This window comes from Anabrus simplex, chromosome 2, assembly GCF_040414725.1.
Source record: "Anabrus simplex isolate iqAnaSimp1 chromosome 2, ASM4041472v1, whole genome shotgun sequence".
NCBI lineage: Eukaryota > Metazoa > Arthropoda > Insecta > Orthoptera > Tettigoniidae > Anabrus > Anabrus simplex.
In genome coordinates this window covers 75,348,523-75,372,057 of record NC_090266.1, presented here as the reverse complement: position 1 = coordinate 75,372,057, position 23,535 = coordinate 75,348,523, and the positions used below count along the sequence as shown (strand labels likewise).

Here is a 23,535-nt window from a genome sequence, read left to right as displayed (position 1 = left end):
CAAGTTCCTTTTTAAATAATTGATTTAAGCCTGATCTTAACCGGAGAGGTGAAATAATTTTTTTTTTCTTGTGTGAATGTTGCTACTTTCACCTCTTATTGACGTCTTGCCCTTAGGAAAGAAATGCTTTGCATTTCCGTAGAGGTGAAATAATTTTTCATTTTTTTTCTTATGTGAAAGTTGCTACTTTCACCTCTTATTGACGTCTTGCCCTTAGGAAAGAAATGCTTTGCATCGAATTGAAATTACCACTGTCTGGAAATAATTTAACATAACTGTGTCACTTTTCACAATACCTCTGTTGCGACTGTAAAATTTCATGATATTGAGTTTAAAGAGTTAAATGACTCGATTGTGATTAAAATACCCTTGCAGACTATGTATGTGAGTATCCCCACATTTTAATTCTTTTGCCAATCTTATGTTACTAAACATTAGTCATCATCTTTAATTGTCTGACTAGTTCGCTGAACGGTCAGCGTACTGGCCCTCAGTTTGGATGGTCCCGGATTCGAATCCCGGCCGGGTCAGGGATTTCAACCTTCATTGGATAATTCCAATAGCCCGGGGACTCGGTGTTTGTGCTGTCCCCAACATCCCTGCAACTCACACACCACACATAACACTATCCTCCACCACAATAACATGCAGTTATCTACACATGGCAGATGTGGCCCGCCCTCATGGGAGGGTCTGCCTTACAAGGGCTGCACTCGGCTAGAAATGGTCACACAAAATTTTCTTAAAAATCTTTCACTGATCTCTGCTTTGGGTACATGCCTTTTATACTTTACTTATCTTGTCTAAGAGGCCCGGATCCAGCTTCTGACAGTTTCTAGCCAGTTTTGACCGGTCCACAGTAGTAGGTAGGTAGGTAGGTAAGTGGTGTGCCATCTTCAGGGCTGCCGACAGTGGGATTCAAAACAGGGCCAAAGAAAAAGGTGGTGGTCATTGTGGTGGTGGTGGTTACTGATTTACGAGGAGGTATGACTGGGCAACCATCCTCTATAAACACTAATGAAAGAGGAAAAAGAAAGAGGACCAATACTTCGAAAAATGAAGGTACTGGTAAAAGAAAGGAAAGGACCACAAAGGATGTGAAGATGAAAGACACCCCAAGCCTCCCAAACCTAATACCATGGGGTAGAAGGAGAACTTTTTTTTTTTTTTTACATCGCACCGACATAGAATGTTCAATGTTCTTTACATCAAAATAAATGCCATGCATGACAACCAACTTGTGTGTGCACTAGCGAGTAAGAAAATAGCCGGAGCCGCCACCCAATCCAGTGAGAAAGGTAGTTGTTTGCGTCCAAGCACTCTCAAATTTCGTTTGTATCAGAATGTCCTGTTGGGAGAATAGGTCAGAGAATCATTGGACCCTGTGCCAGCTTAGTTTCAAAGCTGATTTCTTGTAAACAACAACAACAATAATAATAATAATAATAATAATAATAATTGTACCAGGCGGTACACCCCTACGCCGCACCTTTAAATCTTGTGCCAATAAATCCTCCTCTACAGGAGAAACTCTGAACTTAAAACTGGACCTACTTAAACCTTTCCTCTAAAGATGTCACTGTGTGAATTTCGACGTGTTTTTGTTTACAATTTATCAAGAAGTTTTGACATTCTCTCATAGATGCCTCTGCAAAAAACTATGATCATGGACCCTGGTGCGAAGTGAAGGAACTTTATTTGAAGAAATTTTGAATTCGCAAGTTTGTTCTTTACTAAATTTAGTGCATTCATTTTTGGGTTGGCAATATTTATCCTGTCTTTCCGCCTGTTTTGATTTTAACCAATCAAGAATTTCTGTAATTAATTTTCTACCAATCACAGGTTTCTTCTTCGATTTTGGTGTGTAACTCTAAAGCCCGGTTTCACAGTTCAAGTTTAAGCCAAAGTTTTAGTAAGCCACACATGCCGCTTAAGCAAGGCTTACGCTTTGGCTTAAACACTACGAGTTTCACAGTAGGGGGACCATGTGCAGCTTCACTAAGCTGAACATCTCCGAAGTTGGTAATGCTTGCGCATGCGCAATGATTCAATTCCTCATCTTTGTTTACATCCGTAGCCTATGATTGATTGCCTTGTAGGTTATACATCGTTTATCAGCCAAGATAATTGAGAAAAATGAACGGAAAATGTTATTCCAATAAGCGTACTGCAAACTTCAGTTTGCAAGAAGTTTGCATTTTATTGGAGATTGTAAAAAATTATAGGCATATAATAGAATGTGAACAATCAGATAAATTATTGTGGAATAGGAAATCTCAAACATGGAACAAAATTGCGAATACATTTAATGCCAGGAGTGGTGCAGTGCATAGAGATGCTAATGTGCTAAAAAAGAAGTATGAAAATATGAAAAAATCACCAAAAAGAAGTATGCGGATGAAAAATGTGCTCTTCGAGGTACAGGTGGTGGTCCAAGTAAGCCATTGCTGATAACACCAGTCGACAAAGAACTGAAAGAGTTAATTGGGGTTCAAATTGATGGGTTCGTTTCAGTTTATGACTGTGACAACATTAATGTAGTGCAGAGTAAGTAGGCATATATTCCATTCTCTTTCATTTTGTAAAATGTTATATAGGCTAGGCTACTGCATGTTAAATTAAAGTACGTAGGCTATAATTCATTCAAGTGGCTCGATACTATTGGAATATTGTCCATATTTCTCTATTAATTTCAGATTCGAGTGATATTGCTATTGCTGGTTGCAGCTACTATGAGAAAGATAGCTGTGTGTCAGGTCAGTAACTGATTTTTTGTTTTTACAATTTGCTTTACATCGCACCAACACAGATAGATCTTATGGCGACGAGTTTATTTTGTACAGTGAAGATCAGTGTTCTATTTTCTGTGTAAGAGGCTTCATTCATTTCATTTAATCCTTGATACTATCCTTCGGTGGTTATTTATTCTAGTTTCCCATAGTTTACATTTACATAATTATATCTCATTTTTCTCTTGTAGCCTAATGATTCCTTCACAAAAATTACCGTATCTGTATTTCATCTTACATGGTGTGTCATTTCCTAACTGAATCATTGCTGATTTGTTTGTTGTAATATACAATTAATATATACTCCAACCTAGGATGTAATTTCATTCATTCACCACTGATCTGCAGTTAGGGCTGTCGCCCAGGTGGTAGATTCCCTGTCAGTTCTTTACCCGTTTTTTTCTGAAATGATTTTGAAAAAGTCCGCCTCTGTAGTGTAGTGGTCCTGGAGCGTGATTATCTGCCACCTCAGCCATCCTCAAAGTGGTTTTTCCGTGGTTTCCCACTTCTCCTCCAGGAAAATGCCGGGATGGTCACGGCTGCCGCTTCCTACCCTCTTCCTTGCCTATCCCTTCTAATCCTCCCATCCCTCTACCAGGCCCCTGTTCAGCATAGCAGGTGAGGCCGCCTGGGCAAGGTACTAGTCCTCATCCCCAGTTGTATCCCCGACCCAAAGTATCACGCTCCAGGACACTGCCCTTGAAGCGGTAGAGGTGGGATCCCTTGCTGAGTCCGAGGGAAAAACCAACCCTGGCGGGTAAATGGATTAAGAAAGAAAGAAGGATTTCCAAAAAGTTGGTGATTTCACTTATACTCCACCCTAGCTTACCTTACTTGAATCTTCTTTTCCACAGACTGACAGTCTTTCGTATATAGTTTCTGGTTCATATTTGTGATTCATTGAGTTATGGTAGTAAACCTAAATAAATATAATGTGTCTGAATATTTAAAAAGCTAAATGTTTTTCAATGTGCTGCTGTAATTCATATATTAATATATCAGTTTCCAGTGGTAATGCTATTGCAGAATGTAGTAACACTAGGAAAGACAGCAGCTTATCAGGTCAGTAATTGTATGCATATGCATAGAGGGATTGTTTTATTTGTCATGAACATATCAAAGGTATAGGTAATGTGAGTTATAATATTGTAGAAGAATGAATTATTCAAATTTTAAAGTGATTTTAATTGCTTGAAATTTGCAGTACTGGCACTCTGACCAGTTTTCAGAATTACATCTGTAAAGGGCTTTTCTTTTTTAACTGTGCCATCAATGTTGAGGCAATCCATATCATTGTGCTGTTCAGTGAACCAGACGATGCCTTTCAATTGTTTATTAGAAAAGAAAAAGAAAAAAAAACACCTTTTAAAAGTTTGTTGGATGCATTTTCATATTTATTCATTATTTTAGGAACTCCCAGCAATGACTGGAGTATATATGTGCCAGCTATGTTGAGACAACTGATATCAGAAGAATTGAGATTTGTAGTAGATGATGATGATGATGATGATGATGATTTATTTCCTCAACCTACTGTTTGTGGCGAGTCTGTACATACTGTTAGCATGCTTATTTCTCTGATAGGTAAATATCAGGTTTTAGTTTCTTGTCATGACCAATTGAATAAACAAGAACATGTATGAATGTTAAATAATATACTATTTCATAGTTTCAGCATATTAGGTGAATAATTATTCATACTTGTGCTGTATTCTTAAGTTCCATGTATTTTAAAAATGGGTTACTTATATCTACCATTAGGTTTGTTTGGTCTTCATGTAAAAATTCACACACCTCATAGCAAACTAAATTTATATTCCTACCTATTTCTTCAAAAATGGTATGCATATGGGAATGTATAATAAGCTGATAAGACACATGATAATGTTTGCTGGCTTAGAATTCATATTTAGGTATGTGGGAATGAATGTTTGTAAAGCACTAAAGTAAATTCTTGAAGGATGATAAAAAACATTTTTTTTCTAGGTATGGCAACATCACCGGATGTCAAGAAGACAAATAAGAAGACTCCAACTAAGAAAAACACAGGTATTTTTATTTAAACTGTTAATGATTAAATGCAGAACACAGAAAAATGTGTTCCAGTTAGTGCTTCCACACAATGTGCCAGCCAAGATTTTCTCATCTTTTGTAATAATGTACATTACCTACTGGTAAAATTAACAGTTTTTTTAATGTGTGGTATTATACTTGCAGATACAGTCAAAGACTTTACTGGACGATTAATGACCAGTGAAAAGTGGGATCGACTGGCAGAAGCAAAGTTGAAACTTGTCCATTTACAAACCACTCTTCTTCAAAAAGAACATGATTAAAAATCAAGCAAATGAATGAACAACATGATTTGATACTGAAGAGTCATGCACTGAAAATGAAGCAACAAGAAGATGAACACAGTTTAGTGAAGGAAAAGTTGAAATTAGAGTTAGAAATATTTTTTAAAAATCTGATATTTTTAATTTATTTATGAAGTATATGTGTACATTACATTCTTGACAAAACATGTTGTTAATCTTGAATTTGTCTTAAATTTTTGAAATGGTCAAAAATAATTGCATTTCTTACAGAGTTATTGAAATTCTGAGTTTCCCTAGCATTAGGTACGTTATTCACAACATGAATTGCATTTTCAATATGTGGCTCCAACACTGGTAAGTTCATGTCATTATTAAGGCAGCATATATTGTGTAGTACAGCTGTTGCTACCACTATACTCTGAACTTTGTTATGGTGAAGTCGTATGCCTGTGGAGAGTATTGGGAATCTTCTTTTCCATACACCATAACTCCTTTCTACACAGTTTCTGGTTCGAATTTGTGATCTGTTAGATAATTGTTCTTCAGGTGAATCGGGTGCAGCTAGTGGCGTTATCAAATATGGCCTGTTTGGGTAGCCACTGTCTGCAACGATTAGACTACCATCATCGATAACACCACTCTCAAATCAAGCTCTTAGAACAGAATTGTTGAATATAGTAGAATCATGTGTTGAACCAGGCCATCGAGCAACAATGTCAGTGATCTTTAAGTCAGGATCACACAGAGTCTCAACATTCATGGGAAAAAAAATCCTTTCCTATTTCGGAAAATCTCTGCGTTTTCTCCTCCTAAAATGAGACGACGACAAGTGGTAGTTAATATGTCAGAGTACAAAAATATAAGTTGCATACAGTAGTAATAAGAATACAGAAAGGTAACATGCACAAATTTGCCATCAACAGATAGAAAGCTAAGCTGCCTGCTTTTTTATCTAACCTAACCTTCTTTATAGAATCATTCACCCTTTAAGGTGACCTGGATGTGAATCTGTATGTTTATTGGCTTGTTTCTGAAGACCCATACCCATGAAATTACTGGTATTTGTCCCACAACTACCCAGCATTGCTCACATTTCAATACTATTTAGGACAATATCCACATGTAGGCTACTATGAATAATATAGTATCTCCCATAGTCCATCAATCAGGATCAGAAGAAATTGGAAATTCAAATTTCTGTATCACCTTTATATAAAATTTTGAAAGAAGACATTAATTTATCAGCCATAATTCTTCTCATGCAAGTTAATAACGCTATTACCTGAAATAAAGACTTACAATTGTATCCAAATATTTATTGTACCTTACTGAAATAGGTTCTCAAAAAATATTTTTTTCCTTCAAGAAGTTGGAGAGGGTGAGTACCATGTAACTAATATTTTTGGGAAATTTGTAACTTCTATAAGCCTTTATTGTAGCCATTAGGGTTTTAAAGAAGAGTGCTGAGTTTGCTTGCACAAGATCTTACAGTTCCAGAGGAAACTGAACCTAAAAATTGAAAAATATCACTTTCGGTGAAGCTCAAAACAGACACTTCATGATGTTCAACTCACCCTTAACTGTTTTAAAATTTTCCAGCTCCATATTCACTTTCATCCTATTTTGGTTAAATTGGTTTTAATAGCCTTGAGAACCTCATAGGAGGGGAAGTGTTTGTGGCTATAGCTATTGCTTTCCAGTGACCACAGCTTTTTTGGCACAAGACTAAAACTAGGTATTGAACTTGTAATGATAAATGACAGATGAGAGGGATTGGCACGAGTTCCACCATATTTAAAAAAAATACACTTTTGTTGTGCTACCCCATACATATTATATATCTATGAATTCATGAAAACTCAGTCTGTACACAGAAATGAAAAACCAAAATATTATTTTTTGACAAATTTTTCACATCCAGGTTCCCTTAAGACAGTATTCCGTACATGAGTGCAACCTTCAAAATGAAAACCCAGCCTAAGAGCTTAAAATTTAACTGTTTAAACTGAATGTACACCTTGGTGTAGCCTTCCTGCAGCTGTTTAGCTGAGCACAACAGGAAAAGGTCAGTTACATACCATAGGCCTTCAAATACAGAATGGATACATGCATGTGTACTCATCCTAGGGTAGAAAGGTAAGGTTTTTCATGCACTGTATTACACACATTTACCACAGGCTTCAGTGCATGCGTGCAGCATTTCCACTGAAATTTTAAACTCCAATGTTACGTTCTAAGTGTGGAAGTTGAATGTGTACATCAGTGTCTCCATTCTGCAACTGTTCACCTGAGCACAAGAAAAGCTCAAAGCTAGGAGTGACACAAAATTTATTTGTACAGAGAAAAGAGAATAATAATCATAATCATAATAATAATAATAATAATAATAATAATAATAATAATAATAATAATAATAACTGATCATAATGCATACCTGGTGATACAATTCTGACATGAGTGCAGTCTAGAGCTCCGATGACACGAGGAAATATGGCTATTTTATAACACTGTTCCCTCAGTTTAATTCGTTCTTGCTGAGTGGCAGGGAACTTGATAAATCTATCCCTCAGCAGAGCAATGTGGTGTGAAACAACTTTGACAGCTCTGCATGCTGTCGATTTTGAGACGCCACAAAAATCGCCAACCGTAATTAACATACTGCCACTTGCATATAACCTCAATGCTAAGAGGAGGATTGTTTCGGGTGAGAGGGCTTTGTTCCTGAAATATGAAGTAATATGCTGGTTATGCGATGACATGAATGCGATAAAAGCATGAATTGCAAATGTAATATCATACATATATATATATATATATATTAGTAGGCCTATTATATTTGTATCTATTATATAGGTACTTACCAGTCTGTTTTATGTTTAATAGCATCACCAATCATTTCTAGTACCATCATTGCTGACTCTTTACTTAACCGGAATCTGTCGTAGAATTCTCTGTCATTCCATACATGAAAATGATTTGGACGCGTTCTAAATATTCTTGGTCTTCTTCTATCCTGCATATGAGCTAAAATAATTTGTATTTCCTCGTCATCAAAGTCGTCTTATTCAGAAAACATGTTGGTAGACTGAATCCTTAGCTTAAACCTCAGATGCATACAGCTTAAGCCAGTCACAGATAAGCTCGGCTTACCACTTGAACTCCCCACTGTGAAACTCGTCTAGAGTTTAAGCTCCCGCTTAAGCCCGATCCGAGGCATAAGCGTATACTGTGAAATCGGGCCTAAGCGACCCACTAAAATTAAGTGGGTGTGGCTGTTTTATTCATGAAAGGTCTCGAACTTTCCCCGAGGGTATAAAAACTGCTGATTTTCTCGTCTCCTGGCCACTTCATCAACATCTAACCTAGTGTATGGGCGTGTAGCAGGAGGCGGGAAGCGCTTCTTTCATCAGGCAGCAGCTCTTCAGTAAGGTAATGGCCGTTTAACATCTTTATTTTCTTGCTAGCTCAGCAGTTTAACCCGCGGGAAAGGTCCGAAACTTTTACCATGTAACCTACTTTTCTGTAATGTAATTTTTGCCGGCTAATGTAAATATCTTTAACTATAAATCGGGGATAGAGAGTGCCTCACCATCTCGAGCTCCCCTTCATTTTGATTTGAGGTGACTACGTTTTGGTAACTGATTTTCTTCTCTTCCTTAATGTTTAAATTTCTTCCTTATATGGGTCACCTCCATAGTTTGGGAATAGCCCCTGTTTCATCAGCCAAGTGCCTTTTAGGTTTTAAGAAGTTTCATGTAGGAGTGCAAGTACACGCCTCCATTCAACTTGGTGTAGCGGGCCAATTACTTAACCTGTTATTTTCTACTATGGCCCAGTAGGTTGGGTACGAGATACCCCTGTTTCAATTGTTGTAAGTTGTGTCTTGATGGCAATTTACTGTAAAGTCCGACATTGCCTTAAATAGGCTAGAAAAACTGAGAGCGCGTCTGCTCTTTTCTGGTGTTGTAAGAAGTCCTCTGGGAGGCTTGAGGTTAAAAGTTGGGAGCAAGTGCTCCATGTGGTAGGGGTTTTCTGCCCCTTTGAACAAATTGTGCTTTTGTAAAACTAGGGGCGCGTAGCCCGAGAGAGTTAAAGTTCTGGAATCTTGGATCGTTCTAATCTTGTTTACAAATTGTTATTCCCAAAGTAAATGTTGTAAAGATTTTGTCGTTGATTGATTGTTAAAATTAAAAAATATAACCTTTATTTGAAATTTTAAAATTAACTTTGACTCTGTAGTTAGACCCATTCACCCCGGCACCTTCTTTCACCTCTGCTAATCCATTAAACAACGGTAATAATAATAATAATAATAATATTAATAATAATAATAGCCGGCCCCGTGGTGTAGGGGTAGCGTGCCTGCCTCTTACCTGGAGGCCCCGGGTTCAATTCCAGCCAGGCCATGGATTTTTACCTGGAAATGAGGGCTGGTTCGAGGTCCACTCAGCCAACGTGATTACAATTGAGGAGCTATCTGAGGGTGAGATAGTGGCCCCGGTCTTGAGAACCAAGATGAATGGCCGAGAGGATTCGTGGTGCTGACCACACGTCACCTCGGTAATCTGCAAGCCTTCGGGCTGTGGAGCTGTCCCTTGGTAAGCCAAGGCCCTTCAAGGGCTGTTGCGCCATGGGGTTTGGTTTGGTTTGGTTTGGTTTGGTTTTCAATAATAACAATAATAATAATCATTCATACAGTTAATGTATTTTTTTGTGTTTACTATCCAACCCTAGGGATTAGTGAGGCGATGGGTTGAATAGTGTTAATATTGTATTCTGTAGGGCATGGTGTAGTATTTTTAGATAGTTTTGACATTTCTTTTCGTGCCATGTTTTCTTGCTTAGTGGTTTTGTTGTTTGTTAGGGTCATCACACTATAGTATGTATAAAATCGCCAAGTTTCCTTACTGAAGCATAATCTGACAAGAAAATGTGCCTCGAGTTTCAACATGCACAAATACTTGCATCTTGTGTTAATTAAAAGTAAATAGGGGTCATATCTAATTTGGGGATGACATAAAGTTTTACTTTTTAACTTTTATAGTAATAATTGAAAGTATGCAGGAAATGTATTGGGAGATCCATTTGCCAGATTTGGTTGTAACATGTGATAAAATTCATGGAGATGATACAAGGGCCTATATGAACAACACCCCAGATCAGATACAGCAAATCCACAAACTTAAATTCAAACTACAAGTTTTTAAACACAACTTAACAAGTTGATTTGTTAATTTTGTTGTTGTTTATTAACATCATAGGATACACTGATGCTTGGTTAATAATTTGTACTGTATGTGCTTTTGAATAAGTGAATGACGTGGTTTGATTTTATTAAATTCAGAGATTTATGTAGTCCCATTTTTGTTATTTCACTCTTTTTAAACATTTTCTATCGTCCTACAAATATCGATTATAGGATCATCCACCCCCTAGGATTATATAAAAGGCAAGTATTTTTCTCTCTAAACTGCCCCTAGCTACCCGGAATGGTACAGTATATATCCAGAAATCTTATCACTTCCAGCAGCTTTTCTAACTTTTAACGTGTATAACATGTTGTAAATATATTTATAATCAGAGGTAAATATCAGTACTTTACTAGTAGTCATCTCCCCTACCTGGACATTAATTATCCTTATGTCCGACGATCTTAACGCAAAGTTGGGTGGTATTTGAAAGGTTTCAATATGTCAGCCTCATGTTGGTAGATTTAACAGCACATAAAAGAACACATGCACAGGAAAAAAAGACTGCAAAATGGTTACCACCCTCACCACTAGGCAGTTGACGAAAATATGGGATATATCTGCCTTCTTTTCTCTGACCTTCAGAGACTATTTCTTTTTTGGCCTTCTCTTATGCAAAAAAATAACATTCTTTCAAAATCGCTTGTTTAGATTTTAGAACCTCAACTATTACAATTAGTAATGCTTTATTTCAAACGTTAAAACAAAGACCCCCTACATTAGAACCTTTGCCGTCTACATTGAAATGTAATACAATTTCCCAATATGTCCTATCCACACTTGGAAAATGTGAACGAGACAAAGGTAAATTAAGCAAACTATAGTGATAGGGAGCTGAAGGTAATACTGTTTGCAGATGAATTCACACACTAATAATGCAAGATAAAACATTTACTTACCCATACCAGCTGCAACAACTGGAATTTCTATATCATAATTGTAGCAGACAAAGGATAAAATAATGAAGTCTGCGTAGCTACGGTGAGATGGGGCAAACACTACAGGAGTCTTTCCCATTATACCTTTCACCTGGAATAAGAAATGAAATATTTAAAAAACACTCAAACACAAACAGATTGGAACACTGAACATCTAGACACAGTTCTGTCCCAATACATTCTGTCGAATTACAAAGAGTTTTAAAAATACTGTATTTATCTGCATAATGTTCCTGCACTTTAAAGTCGTTTTAACATCAAAAATGGGGGGGCAAGGGAAAATTATGCAAATTTAATTTTGAATCTAAAATACACATCTAATTCCACCACTGTCATGGTATGGTCTTTTGGCAACAACTGGTACACTGTCCTCCTTAGAAAAGAAAGGTTGTTCCTATTAATGAATCTGCACAGCCAACCTTTCCCTGCTATCAACTTTTGAGATTTCTGCATTGCTTTTCTCTGCATATCCAGCACCATTAACTGCAGCATTTCGTGCAAAAATGAATAGCAGTAGTTTCTTAATCCAGTTACGTACAGTAGAGGTCCGCAATAGCAAGTACGGCATATAGCAAGAACTCCGCTGCAACAACAGTTTTTTTCTGTCCCTTGAAAATTTCTATATTCAACTGTGTATTATCCTTCGGTTACAACGAGAACCCTATTACTGATGCAAGTATTATTTCCGTTATCAATATTTAATGCACTCCAGTGAACCTTCGGTATAGTTTTCGCGTTATGTGCACTAGCGAGATCTCTCGCCGACATCTGAACTCGAAGGGAGCGTCAGAGTCGATTAGCAATACTCGTTGACTGTCGTTCTGTAAACACAATTCAAGAATGAAAGAAAACATGTTACCGCAATAAATGCATAAAGAACGTGGCTGATAGTAGTAGGTAACTCGTTAGAAATAAATGCTGAAGTAAACGATCGATTAATTTAAAGTTATGCACTGAAATTAAGTAAGGTGGTAAATCTCAAAATACGGCATGCTGAGCTGAATGGCTCAGACGGTTGAGGCGCTGGCCTTCTGACCCCAACTTGGCAGGTTCGATCCGGATTCAGTCCAGTGGTACTTGAAGGTGCTCAAATATGTCAGCCTCGTGACGGTAGATTTACCGGCACGTAAAAGAACTCCTGTGGGACTAAATTTTATTCAGTAAAACCTCCTTTGGATGTTTCTGCAGGGGACAAGGAAATACAATGTGTTAAGCGAGAAAACATACTACTGAATATACAAATGAGAACTAACCAACAGTGAGTGATATGTTTTCTTCCCGACATGTGTACATTTTACTTCGTGTATATACGGGTACAATGAAAGATATAGGCCATCTACTGTTTCTAAAGATTAGAGAATTAGAAGGCGTGAGAAAGATGAGATACCAAATACAAAAACCTTTTAAACTGGGGCGTATTAAGTAACAAAAGTGTATTAAAAGGTGTGTAAAACACCAAACAAACATAAAACATTTGCACTGGGGTCCATAAAAGTATCAGCATTTTATTTGCAGATCATACTCTTTCTAAAACAAATGTTAGCTGAAGCCTTATATATCGGACCAGTAGGTTATTAAACATTGTTTTCTGGTCACACTCTTCAACCATGATCTATATGGAGGTTAAACCAAGGCCAACTACAACCTATAATATTGTAGCTGGTCTTAGTTAAACTTGACCGTTTGCAATTACTTTGGCCATCATCTTGAATGTGACAACACTTCAATCGACTCAAGTCGAAAATCGAAGGTGCAAGTTTCAACATATGTGCCACCGTTGAAAGATGTGGATGCCTGTGCACTTCCTGGATTTTAATTTTGTTTTCATTAGTAAGCGATATCGCAACTTTTTCAGTATCCATAACTGGGCTACACAATATGACCACACTAGTCAACTTCACATGATTATGCTCCTCATCCGTACGTAGGCTATCACGTCACAAATATTCACTACCCTCCACTGTATCACTCAGCACAGGATAAATTTCTAACACCTGAATGGAATTCAAAATACAAGCACAAACAGGCTTTCTAGGTTATTCAGCATCATCAATGAAGACCAGAGAACAAAACTGAACTTTCCTCAGGCTAACTACTTCCTTCGTACAGGTGTAATTTACCCTGTAAAGATCAGAATTTCAAGGCCATTTCTCATTTTTTGGAACTTTCTCTGGCCAGCCTCCTGTGGCGAGGGCTCTAATCCATGTTGGAAATCTGTTTCTTTCACAAGCGATGACAAATAACATTATCAGGGCTAGGAATAATGTGATCATACTAAGCAGTAATAGTGAAAATCTGTGGCGCGATAAGCAAGGTATTTTTATGTACGATTTAATACGACGTGAATCAGGACTTAGAATTTACGGCGTGCTAAGAAAGAAATTTTAATGAGGAATCGTTCACTAACGAAGTCCTAATGCAACCAAAACATGACCTGTTAAGATGGATTTACAACTTTGATTTGTAAATAAACTTACAGGTACTGACTAGGTGGAACCAATATACTAGTTTTTCAATTGATATAACTGTCAATAGGGATCTACATAATTACTACACCCCTCCATCTACTCTAATCTGTCACATTCATAACTTGGTCCACCCCTGCCATTCCCACCACCTACACTTCCCTCAAAAACCATCTGATCAAGTCGTGGGTGTCGTAAGTCGTGTCCTAACATTCTCTCTCTTCTTCTGGTCGAATTTAGCCAAATTGTTCTCCTCTCACCAATTCCATTCAGTATCTCTTCATTCATGACTTGAACTACCCATCTCACCATCCTTCTGTAACACCTCATTTCAAAAGCTTCTATTCCGTTTCTTTGTGAGCTATTTATCGTCCATGTCTCACTTCTATACATTGCCACACTCCAAATGAATTTCTTCAAAAACATCTTTCTGATGTGTGTCAACACCAGCCAAAATTGCCCGCATCAAACAGGCCATCCAAGGAAACAAATGCATCACATTTACGCAAATGGATGCACCCACATGGATGACACTTTCCCCAACTGTAAGTGGCCGTGCACAATCCGCTGCAGGGTGTTTCATCTAATTCCCGTAACTGCCCCCATTTCCGAAAATGTGATGCATTTGTTTCCTTGGATGGTTTGTTCAACCCGGGTAATGTTGGCTGGTGTTGACACTGTCACATTCCTTCCAGAACTGGTTCCCTTGTCCACCAATGTGCGCCCTGTTTTCCAACCTTCCACCCAGTTGTCAACCGTTTTCCATGAAGGCGCATGTTCTCCACAGACTGCCAGCAAATGCTGATTCATTTCTGCAGTGATCACGCCTTCTTTAAATATGAACCAAGTTGTATAGCGCCGCCCCTGACAGTTGCTTTCCATGTTGTCTGCTCCTACGCTGACAGTGTTGTTATGAAATGGCTATGACGAGTGCATTCCTTGGCCCCTGTGTGTGTGCTTCTACCAAACAGTGGAAAGACACTAGTTACAAGTCACCACCTTCGAAAGTGAAATGCGAACCATACCCGGATGTATAGAAAATAAAGTGTAAAACAATATAGTACTCCCTTAGTATGTGTTAACATTTTATAGCTCAAGATACTAAACTAATGATGCGGTAGTTTTCATACTTGTCAGCACCTGCTTTCTTGGGAACAGGTATAATAGCATTCTCTCTAAACTCAGGTGGCAGTTCTCTGCGAACACAATCGCTGTTAATTTAAACTGTGCACCATAACTTGTTTTCTTTACCCATCACTTAACTCTTTCCGGTCTAACAGCGGCCGAAATTACGTTCGGGCCACGCTGCGGGCATAGCCCATAGTAAGGTTTGACAATTCACTAAAATTCGAAAACGAGCTATGCACACATTCTGGTGGTTACATCGTGTTTCTTCATGTATTAGTTATGAGAGTATTTAAGCAGATGGCAGTATTACATGTCTAAGTCAGAGAAGTTATGATATTTTCGATCAGCATGCATCAGTAGATATTGTCACTCAATGAGCTCTAAGAGATGGCTTCTCGCGTCAATCATGTGCTTGACGAAAGTGATATTTTCGATATTTTATGATATATTATAAGTTTACGCGCAAATGAACATATTATTGACATATAAATTCGAAACGACTTCTTACATTTCATTATGATTAGAGTTCGTTCCTGCGTATTTCATATTTGCGTGAATACGTAAGATTGTCTAAATATTAGTGAAGTTGTCTGTTTAGAAGACTGTATTTTCTCTTTCTCAGAAGTTTTTTGTGGTAAATGGAACAATAATTTTACATTTGAGTAACTTTTGACAAAATTTATCAATTAAAATAAAATTTCATAAGAGCTCCCATTTTCATTATTGTAATTATTGCTATTACTATTGAAAATTATTATTTTTATATCGTACCCATTATTTTTGTTGTTTTGTAGTTGCAATGCGCATTTCATATTAGCAAAATAGGGTAAATATAACAGTATTTCAGTAAACTGTACTTGCTTAGTTATCCATCAGACCTTTCCTCCATTCGCAAAACATGGTGTAATATATAAACAATTTTAAAATCTCAAGTGATAGTTGACATGATACAAACAGCGTTTTCCAAAATTAGATGCTCAAACAAGCACAAAGAAAAAAGAATCGTTCAAATATCTCCTACAGGTACAGAGATATAATGTTTTAAAAATCCTTAAAAATGCCCAGTCCAGAACGTTTGTTAGGGATATTAAGGCCCAGACTGGAATGGGTCAACAATTATTCAATTGCAGATGAAAAAATAATTAGCATGGAGACCGGTATACGTTGTAGAACGAGTGCAAACCTCCCCACATGGTTAAACAACAAACTAGCGATGCGTGCATAGACCAACATTATGCATAACTTGCAGAGCAGAGTTCTTACCGCAGTGTTGCCGCTGGCGCTTCTCAATTGCAGCATACAAATTGATGACCGGCTATTGAAACAACAAGGCTAGGCTAGGCTAGGAAGGCATTGTTAAGCAAAGAAACTATATTTTCTTTCAGAAATAAACGTTACATTTTATTCTGCTTACCGCAGCTAGACTGCATGTTACATAACTGCCTGCATCAAATTATTAAGGTTTCAAACGTGCAGGCTACACAATGTATTTCTAAAATAGACACCTTCATTGTAGGGCCTCTGTGTAAACCGTTGTGCATTTTTATAAATTGATATCATCTTCTTCTTCCTCATGTTTTCTCGCTGGTGAAGATTCTGCCGTTCTAATGTCGGCTCGCCATTTAGCACGGCCTTGAGCATCGTGTCATCTTAAGTTCAGAGTCTTCCTACCAGCATTTACTGTGTCATACCAGCACTGCTTTGGATGTCCATGTGGTCATTGCCCTTTTATTTCAAAGGTGTTTGTGAAACTGGCAACTGTTCCAGGTGCAGCACGAAGGACGTTACCATACCATTGGAGACGTATTTCCTGTGCCTTCTCATTGATGGGTTCAATGCACATTTGCTGATGGACGGTGTTGTGTTTGACATGATACAGGAATGTGATGCCCATCAGCCAATGGAACATACGAATTTCCATTGTTTGTAATTGGCGCTCTGTAGCTTTGTCAGCTGGTTGACATTTAAAGATCGTATAACGCAACAGGACATACTATCATGTGGTATATTTTGGACTTCAGGTATAGTGACACCCTTCTGTCACAGAATACACCTGTGACTTCCCTCCATCTCATCTATGCTGAATTTATCCTACTCAGTACTTCAATACCTATCCCACCATCAGCCTGTAGGCACATTCCTAGATACATGAAGCTTACAGTCTTCGTTAAGGTCTCTCCATCAACTTGAACTGAGCCATTCCTTGGGATGGTTTCCAGGTATTCAGCCTTCATTTTGTTCAGTCTAAGACCGTATTTTGGGAGACAAGTGTTCCGATCTTCAACTTGACACTGCAATCCACTTCTGGTGGTATCAGCAAGTGTAACGTCACCTGCATATAAGAGAGTCCAAGGGACACTCCTCTACAGGTCCAGTGAAGGTGAGTGTGTGTTCATGGCGAGTACATAGTGCAATGGGGACAGTGTGGAGCCGCGGTGTATAACGACTTTTGCTGGGAAGCTCTCCGATATACCGTCAGAGCAACGTACATGACTTGTGGTGTTCGTATATAGCATCTTGATTCTGATACACCATGGTCATAAAGTGCATACCAGAACACACAATGTTGAACACGGTCGAAAGCCTTTTCAAGATCAAGGAAAGCAATATCCAGAGGCTGTTGTCTCTCTCAGTTCATTTCAATTAGCAGTCTGGCAGCGAAGATGGCATCGGTTGTTCCAGCACACTTCACAAAGCCGCACTGTTTGGTACCAATGCTGACAATGTCACGCAGCCGTCGATCGAGGATTCTCTCAAAAATCTTTATGTGCAACAGGCGATAATTCTGGACGGTAATTTGCACATTCTGCTGGATCACCTTTTTTCTTAAAGATAGGCACTGTGATACTTGTAGCCCAATCACTGGGAACAGTACCAGAGTCAACTAAAGCAATAAAAATGTTCGTCAACCAGTTGAGAGGGATTCTTTGAATTCCTCCAACTTCCAAAAGTCTGCCAGAAGTTCATCACTTTTTAGTTCTTTATGTTCCTGATGGTGCTGCTGACTTCCTCTGATGTGACAGGGCATGCAGATGGATTACTTTCTGGAATAGGAAGATGTGGGAATTCAATGTTGGAAATTTCTTCAAAGTGTTGTTGCCAACATTTGAGGATCTTCCATTTGTCCTGTAATCGCTGACCATCTTTGCCTTTTATGCACACACAGTCCTCAACATCCTGTGCTGATCAGAACGATGATAGTTTTCTCTCCTTCCTTTCAGTCAAGTGTTGTATACAGGTCATTATAGAGACTGCATCTATCTTCAGCAATAGCTTTCTTAGCCTCATGTTTGGCTATGTCACATCTTTCCCCTATTCTCTGGAGTCTTCTGAAAAACCCAGTTTCTATATGCCTTCTTCTAATCACGCACCACTTCTTGGACTTGGACCGTCCATAACCACGCTTGTTTGTCAATACAATGGGAACTAGGTTTTGTTCTACCCAAAGTTGCAATGGCCGTTGCAGTGACAGATTAATGTAGTCCATGTGTTGTCAAATGCTTTCAAGACTGATTGGAGGAAAAATTACACTTCCTGCTATAGGGACTCCTTTTGGTCGTTAAGCTTCCACTTGATCTTTTCAGGAGCATTTATCCCTTCACCTCTACAATGTTTAGAGTTTCTTAAGTCTACCATGAGGGGCTACGCAGTCAGATGGTATGACCTTCACATCCGATACTAGTCTGAGACCATGGTGTCGAACAAGGATAAAGTCAATTTGGCTGCTACAGTCACCACTAGTGTAGGTGATGAGGTGGTTGATGCACGGTATGAAGAATGTATCACCAATAACCGAGTCATTTGAGTCGGCAAAATCCAAAATTTGAGTTACATCATCATTTTGGATTCCGTAGCCATTACCACCATGGCAGCTATAACCATAATTAGTGTGACCAACTTGCTCATTAAAATCACCACAGAGAAGTAGAAACTCATCTTGAGGACACGCTGAAACGTTGTCTTGTATGTCCTGCCAATACTGTTCATTTTCTAGATCACCAAAGCCAGAGAAGACAAAAAGTCAAGAAGATACAGTGTTGACTGTAATTTGCATAAATTGGTCTGAATACCTCCGCAACATGATCTCGCAGGCTGGCACAAATGAAGATGGCAACGCCATTCCTGTTGGATGTACCATGATAGATCCGTTTATAGCCATCTCCACTGTCACGATATTTCTGGCTTTTCCAGCATGCTTCACGCACACATGCAATGTCCACTTTCCATTCTTTCAGCCTCGCTGCTACACTAGTGTCCAAAAGTTAAGCATAATCACTAAACGAGGCCATACAACCTGATAGGATGTCAGACGGATTGCTGAACAAACAGAAGCTGACTCACGCACCATGTCACACAACTTGTCCAAGAGAAGGAAAAAAAAAAAAATAACCACTCTGTCAGAAAGGTTCTAATAGCTAAAGTACACCTTTGACAACAACTAACAAAACTTGGCAATGTCTTCCACAACAAAATATGATGTTAACAGTGTGTATGGTTACCCCAAACGGCCAGAGATGCTTCACAGCGACGTGGTATGCTCTCTATCAGAGGGTCCAAGAGCTCTTGTGGCAGCCGATCCCATTCCTCCGAAAGGGCAATGCGAAAAGTCTTGGACGGTCCTTGGTGGAGGCAGACGGAATGCAATTTGCCTCCCCAATGCATTCCAGGCATGTTCTACAGGATTCAGATCCACAGACCCCACTGGCCAGTCCATGCAATGAATGTCTTCCCCAGCCAGAAATTCATCCACCAGAGCAGCGGGGTGCGGTCGGACATTATCGTCCATTAAGAGGAAGTCTGGACCAACAAAACCTCTGAAGAGTCGAACATGTGGTCTCAGTACCACATCCCTGTATCTCTGAGCGTTAACAGTTTTCCTCAGACCACCCATGAAGATGTGCAGGTCTGTACGGCCATTCAACATGATGCCGCCCCACACCATGACGCCACCACCACCACCACCACCACCACCACCACCATACTGGACCATTCCACGATGTTCGTGTGGTTGTATCGACTACCCGGTTCCCTCCAGATTAATGTGCGACAGGAATCGTTCTGCAAACTGAAGTGGGATTCATCTGTGAAGAGTACATGCCTCCATTCATTCATGGTCCGGTTTCGATGTTGACGGCTCCACAGTAAACGGGCGCATCTCTGTGCTGGAGTGAACGGGACGCACACCACCGGACGTTGGGCAAACAGCCCTGCTGTTCTGAGCCTTCGGTACACAGTTTGCCGGGAAACGGCAACCCCTGAGACGGCTGCAAGGTCCGCCGACAATTGTCTTGCAGGTACACTCCAATTTCACCAGGCAGTTAAGACCACATATATCGGTCCTGCTGTGGGAGGGGTTACCCTTTGTCGACCTGGTACTGGCCTAAGACTAACATCTCCTGTGTCTTGAAATCGTATCCAAAGCCTTGAAATGACACTTTGTTGCACATTCAAGGATACGGCGACTTCGGTCTGTGTCTGACCTGCTTCCAAGTGGCCGAGTATTCTACCCTGCAAAACGGGGTTCAAATGGCGCCGTTGTGCCATTATGCTGTCACGTTCACAACGAGGCTACACTCCGCACACTATAACAGGGCAAACACGACTGAGGGAATATGGGGCGCAGGCACTGGCTGTGTTTACCTTGTGGTTACGCCGCTAGTCAAAGCAGGGAACACACTTTTCCTATACAGAGCGAACACGTAAGGTTGGTACGTGCATATGTCGTGTGATTTGCAGTCTATTTCCTGTTGCCCTGCTTACTCATAACTTATGCTTAACTTTTGGACACTAGTGTAGTTCGCAGCTGCATCCAGTAAAAGTCCAATAATGTTGTTACCTTTGGACTAGCTTCTTTAACTGGTACCGCCCTTAAACCAACAGCCCTTGTCCATTTGTCGCGGTGGTCAGGTGAGGCCGACTTGGGGACGTGCTAGCATTTTTCGGCAAAACTGATGTAGACATGATTCATGGGTTATGGCATAGTTACCAACCAGCACGTTGCCACAGCCTGGCTTCAGGCATTTTAGAGCTACTGCCAGCAGGAATTTAGGCCGCACCTAATGTGGAGAACAGATGCAAAATGTGATATGTGCCCATAGGTATGGACAAATACCTTTTAATCTTACTAATCCCGAGTACTAGGATCCCACTTCCGCCAGCTGCACTGTCCGAATTCCAACCTCTCCACAGTTGCTACCGCTGTGGACTTCACTGAGCTTGGGTCCTCCATATTTATCACCCCTGAAGAGAGGGTGTCCCAGTATTGTAATGCCCCCAGGAGTAGAGCTGCCTGTTGGTCCGCAGGTTCATTTCCGAGGTACCTCACCAGCCCCCTATCCACCACTTGCGGACGCGTACTCTGGGAGTTAATTTACAGTTCTGTCATGACACAACTAAGCACATCAAAAGTTACTGTTTTTTTTTTATTTTATTGGTTGTCAGCTTGATATCATGAACAGGAATGGTTGAGGAAGTGGTGGATACATCAAATAACTGGTGGACACAACGTTACTTAACCCTTAGCCCTCTTTTTCTTCTGAACACTGCTGCCTCTCCAGCTCCATTTAAGAATCTGCTTGCAGAGGGATAACAGAGAGCACAAACATACTGACAGCATATTTATAAAAATCAGCTAAAGCAAGCACAAAATAAATATAATACAAGTACAATACAGTATTCAGGTGCAATGTACAGCATTTTCAAACCTAAAATTATCTCAGACAGTCACTTTTTGTCTGTAATAGTGCATTGTGTGCAACTTCCCAAAACACTCGCCGGGATGTAATCCAGGCTTTTTTCTGCAGGTATTGCTGAAAAAAAAAACACTCTCGCATCGTAATTTAGGCTTACTGTTCATTGCCATGTTTAGGATTATGCCTAAAAATGCTTTGAATTCAGGAAAAGTAACATCTATCCATGACCTCCTAATAGACTCACGTGTGAGGGGTGTAACCTTTTGAATGTTTACACTAGCATACCGGTTAGTCTCGCGCACAATTTCCGACAATAACTCGTCAGTCAAAGATAATAATTGGAAAAAGTCAATTTCATTCAACCAAGCGGTTGTTTATAATCTGACGTACCTGCGAATGAGCTTTTGAAATCCAAGTTAGTATTTAGTATTAAAAACTTCATTTTTTTGTCCGTATTGACTCAAGATTTTACAATGCTTAGTAAAGCTAAAGGTTCCACCTATTCAATACGTTATCGTAATGGTCTATTTAGAACATCACATACAGTATTTATTTAACTTATCATAAAATACATCTTTGGGACCGGTTTCGGCAATCCACTATGCCATCATCAGCCATTGAGATTTTTTATAGCAAGGAACATTCAAAATTTAAAAATATGCAATAGCAAGTCCTATTCTTACATGAAAAACATTAAAAATATAGCTAAATAGCATAGGTCCATTGGTACTATACAAATGACATGTCTTTTTTGAAAAATACAATATTATTTAGTGCATCTAAATTTATTTTTTATATATAATTGGAAAAGTCTATGATTTGGTGTAGCTTATGTACAATAGAATCATGTAAAATTGATAAAAGAATCTATTTTTGCCATTTAAACTACAGTTCTAAAAACAACAAGTCCTATTTTACATGGAAAATATTAAAAATTGGCTAGTTAGTATTAACCTTTTTTTATGTTATACAAGTAACATGCCTTTTAAAAAAAATATAGTATTATTTGGTGTGTCTAGAATTGTTTTTAGGTGCTTAAAAAGACTATGGTTTGACATAGTTGATACACAGGAAATTTTCTATAAAATTGATGAATGATTCTATAAAAACCTCTGTCATTTTTTAAACACAGTTTTTTAGTTCCTCATAATATGTGACTTGTACTGTTTTAGATAATAAATACAGGTTCTTCTTCCTTAAAACTTATTGACACAACAGTCTGTTTGACTATGTAAGGAGTAGCAGATTCTGATGTGTTTTTTCTTGTTTGAGTATTTGAACCTTGCTTCTAGTATTTTCCAATGTAAATAACTGAGTGGCTGAGGCCGAAACTATGGTTAAGATCTTGAATATTATTTTATGTGCCAGATGGAAATGGGCCGTAAATAGTGTTAATCTCGAACCAGTACAGACCTAAAAAAGGAAATAGTGAAATGAGTATGAGTTATTGAGAACGATACGCGGTACTATAGAAAAGAATTGAAGATATGAAACTCACCTCAGGTTGAATGTAACAGCATGCAGAGAGAGTGAGGAACAACTGTTGAATGTTGAATCCCAACTACAATCTAAATGATATTTCGGAAAAACCTACAATTTTATTTGACATGCTTATTTCATTGATTAACAGTTTAAAAAATCCTAAAAATCAATCAGTACATAAAACATTACGTAGCGCGCTAGCCTACTATCCCCGGCAAAGCCCACGCCCCCCTGACACACAGGCACACGCGAACGCGAACTGCGTCCCCTTCCCCTACATAATACGCCCCGTCTTACAGCTGAGCCGGCTGGTTGGCGTTTGACATTCAACAGTTGTTCCTCACTCTCTCTGCACGCTGTTAACATTCAACCTGAGGTGAGTTTCATATCTTCAATTCTTTTCTATAGTACCGCGTATCGTTCTCAATAACTCATACTCATTTCACTATTTCCTTTTTTAGGTCTGTACTGGTT

The 23,535-nt window shown here is 39.0% G+C and overlaps 1 protein-coding gene across 4 annotated transcripts in view; it reads right to left on the bottom strand.

The window, feature by feature from the left end:
- Nucleotides 1-23,535, bottom strand: part of Gnpat (dihydroxyacetone phosphate acyltransferase) — a 358,549-nt gene that overhangs the window by 278,399 nt on the left and 56,615 nt on the right. For all 4 annotated transcript variants that reach the window (XM_068226080.1, XM_067139838.2, XM_068226081.1 and 1 more), the window contains one exon: nucleotides 11,256-11,385. In XM_068226080.1, the coding sequence (XP_068082181.1) occupies nucleotides 11,256-11,385 (130 nt within the window). The remainder of the gene's footprint in view (nucleotides 1-11,255; nucleotides 11,386-23,535) is intronic.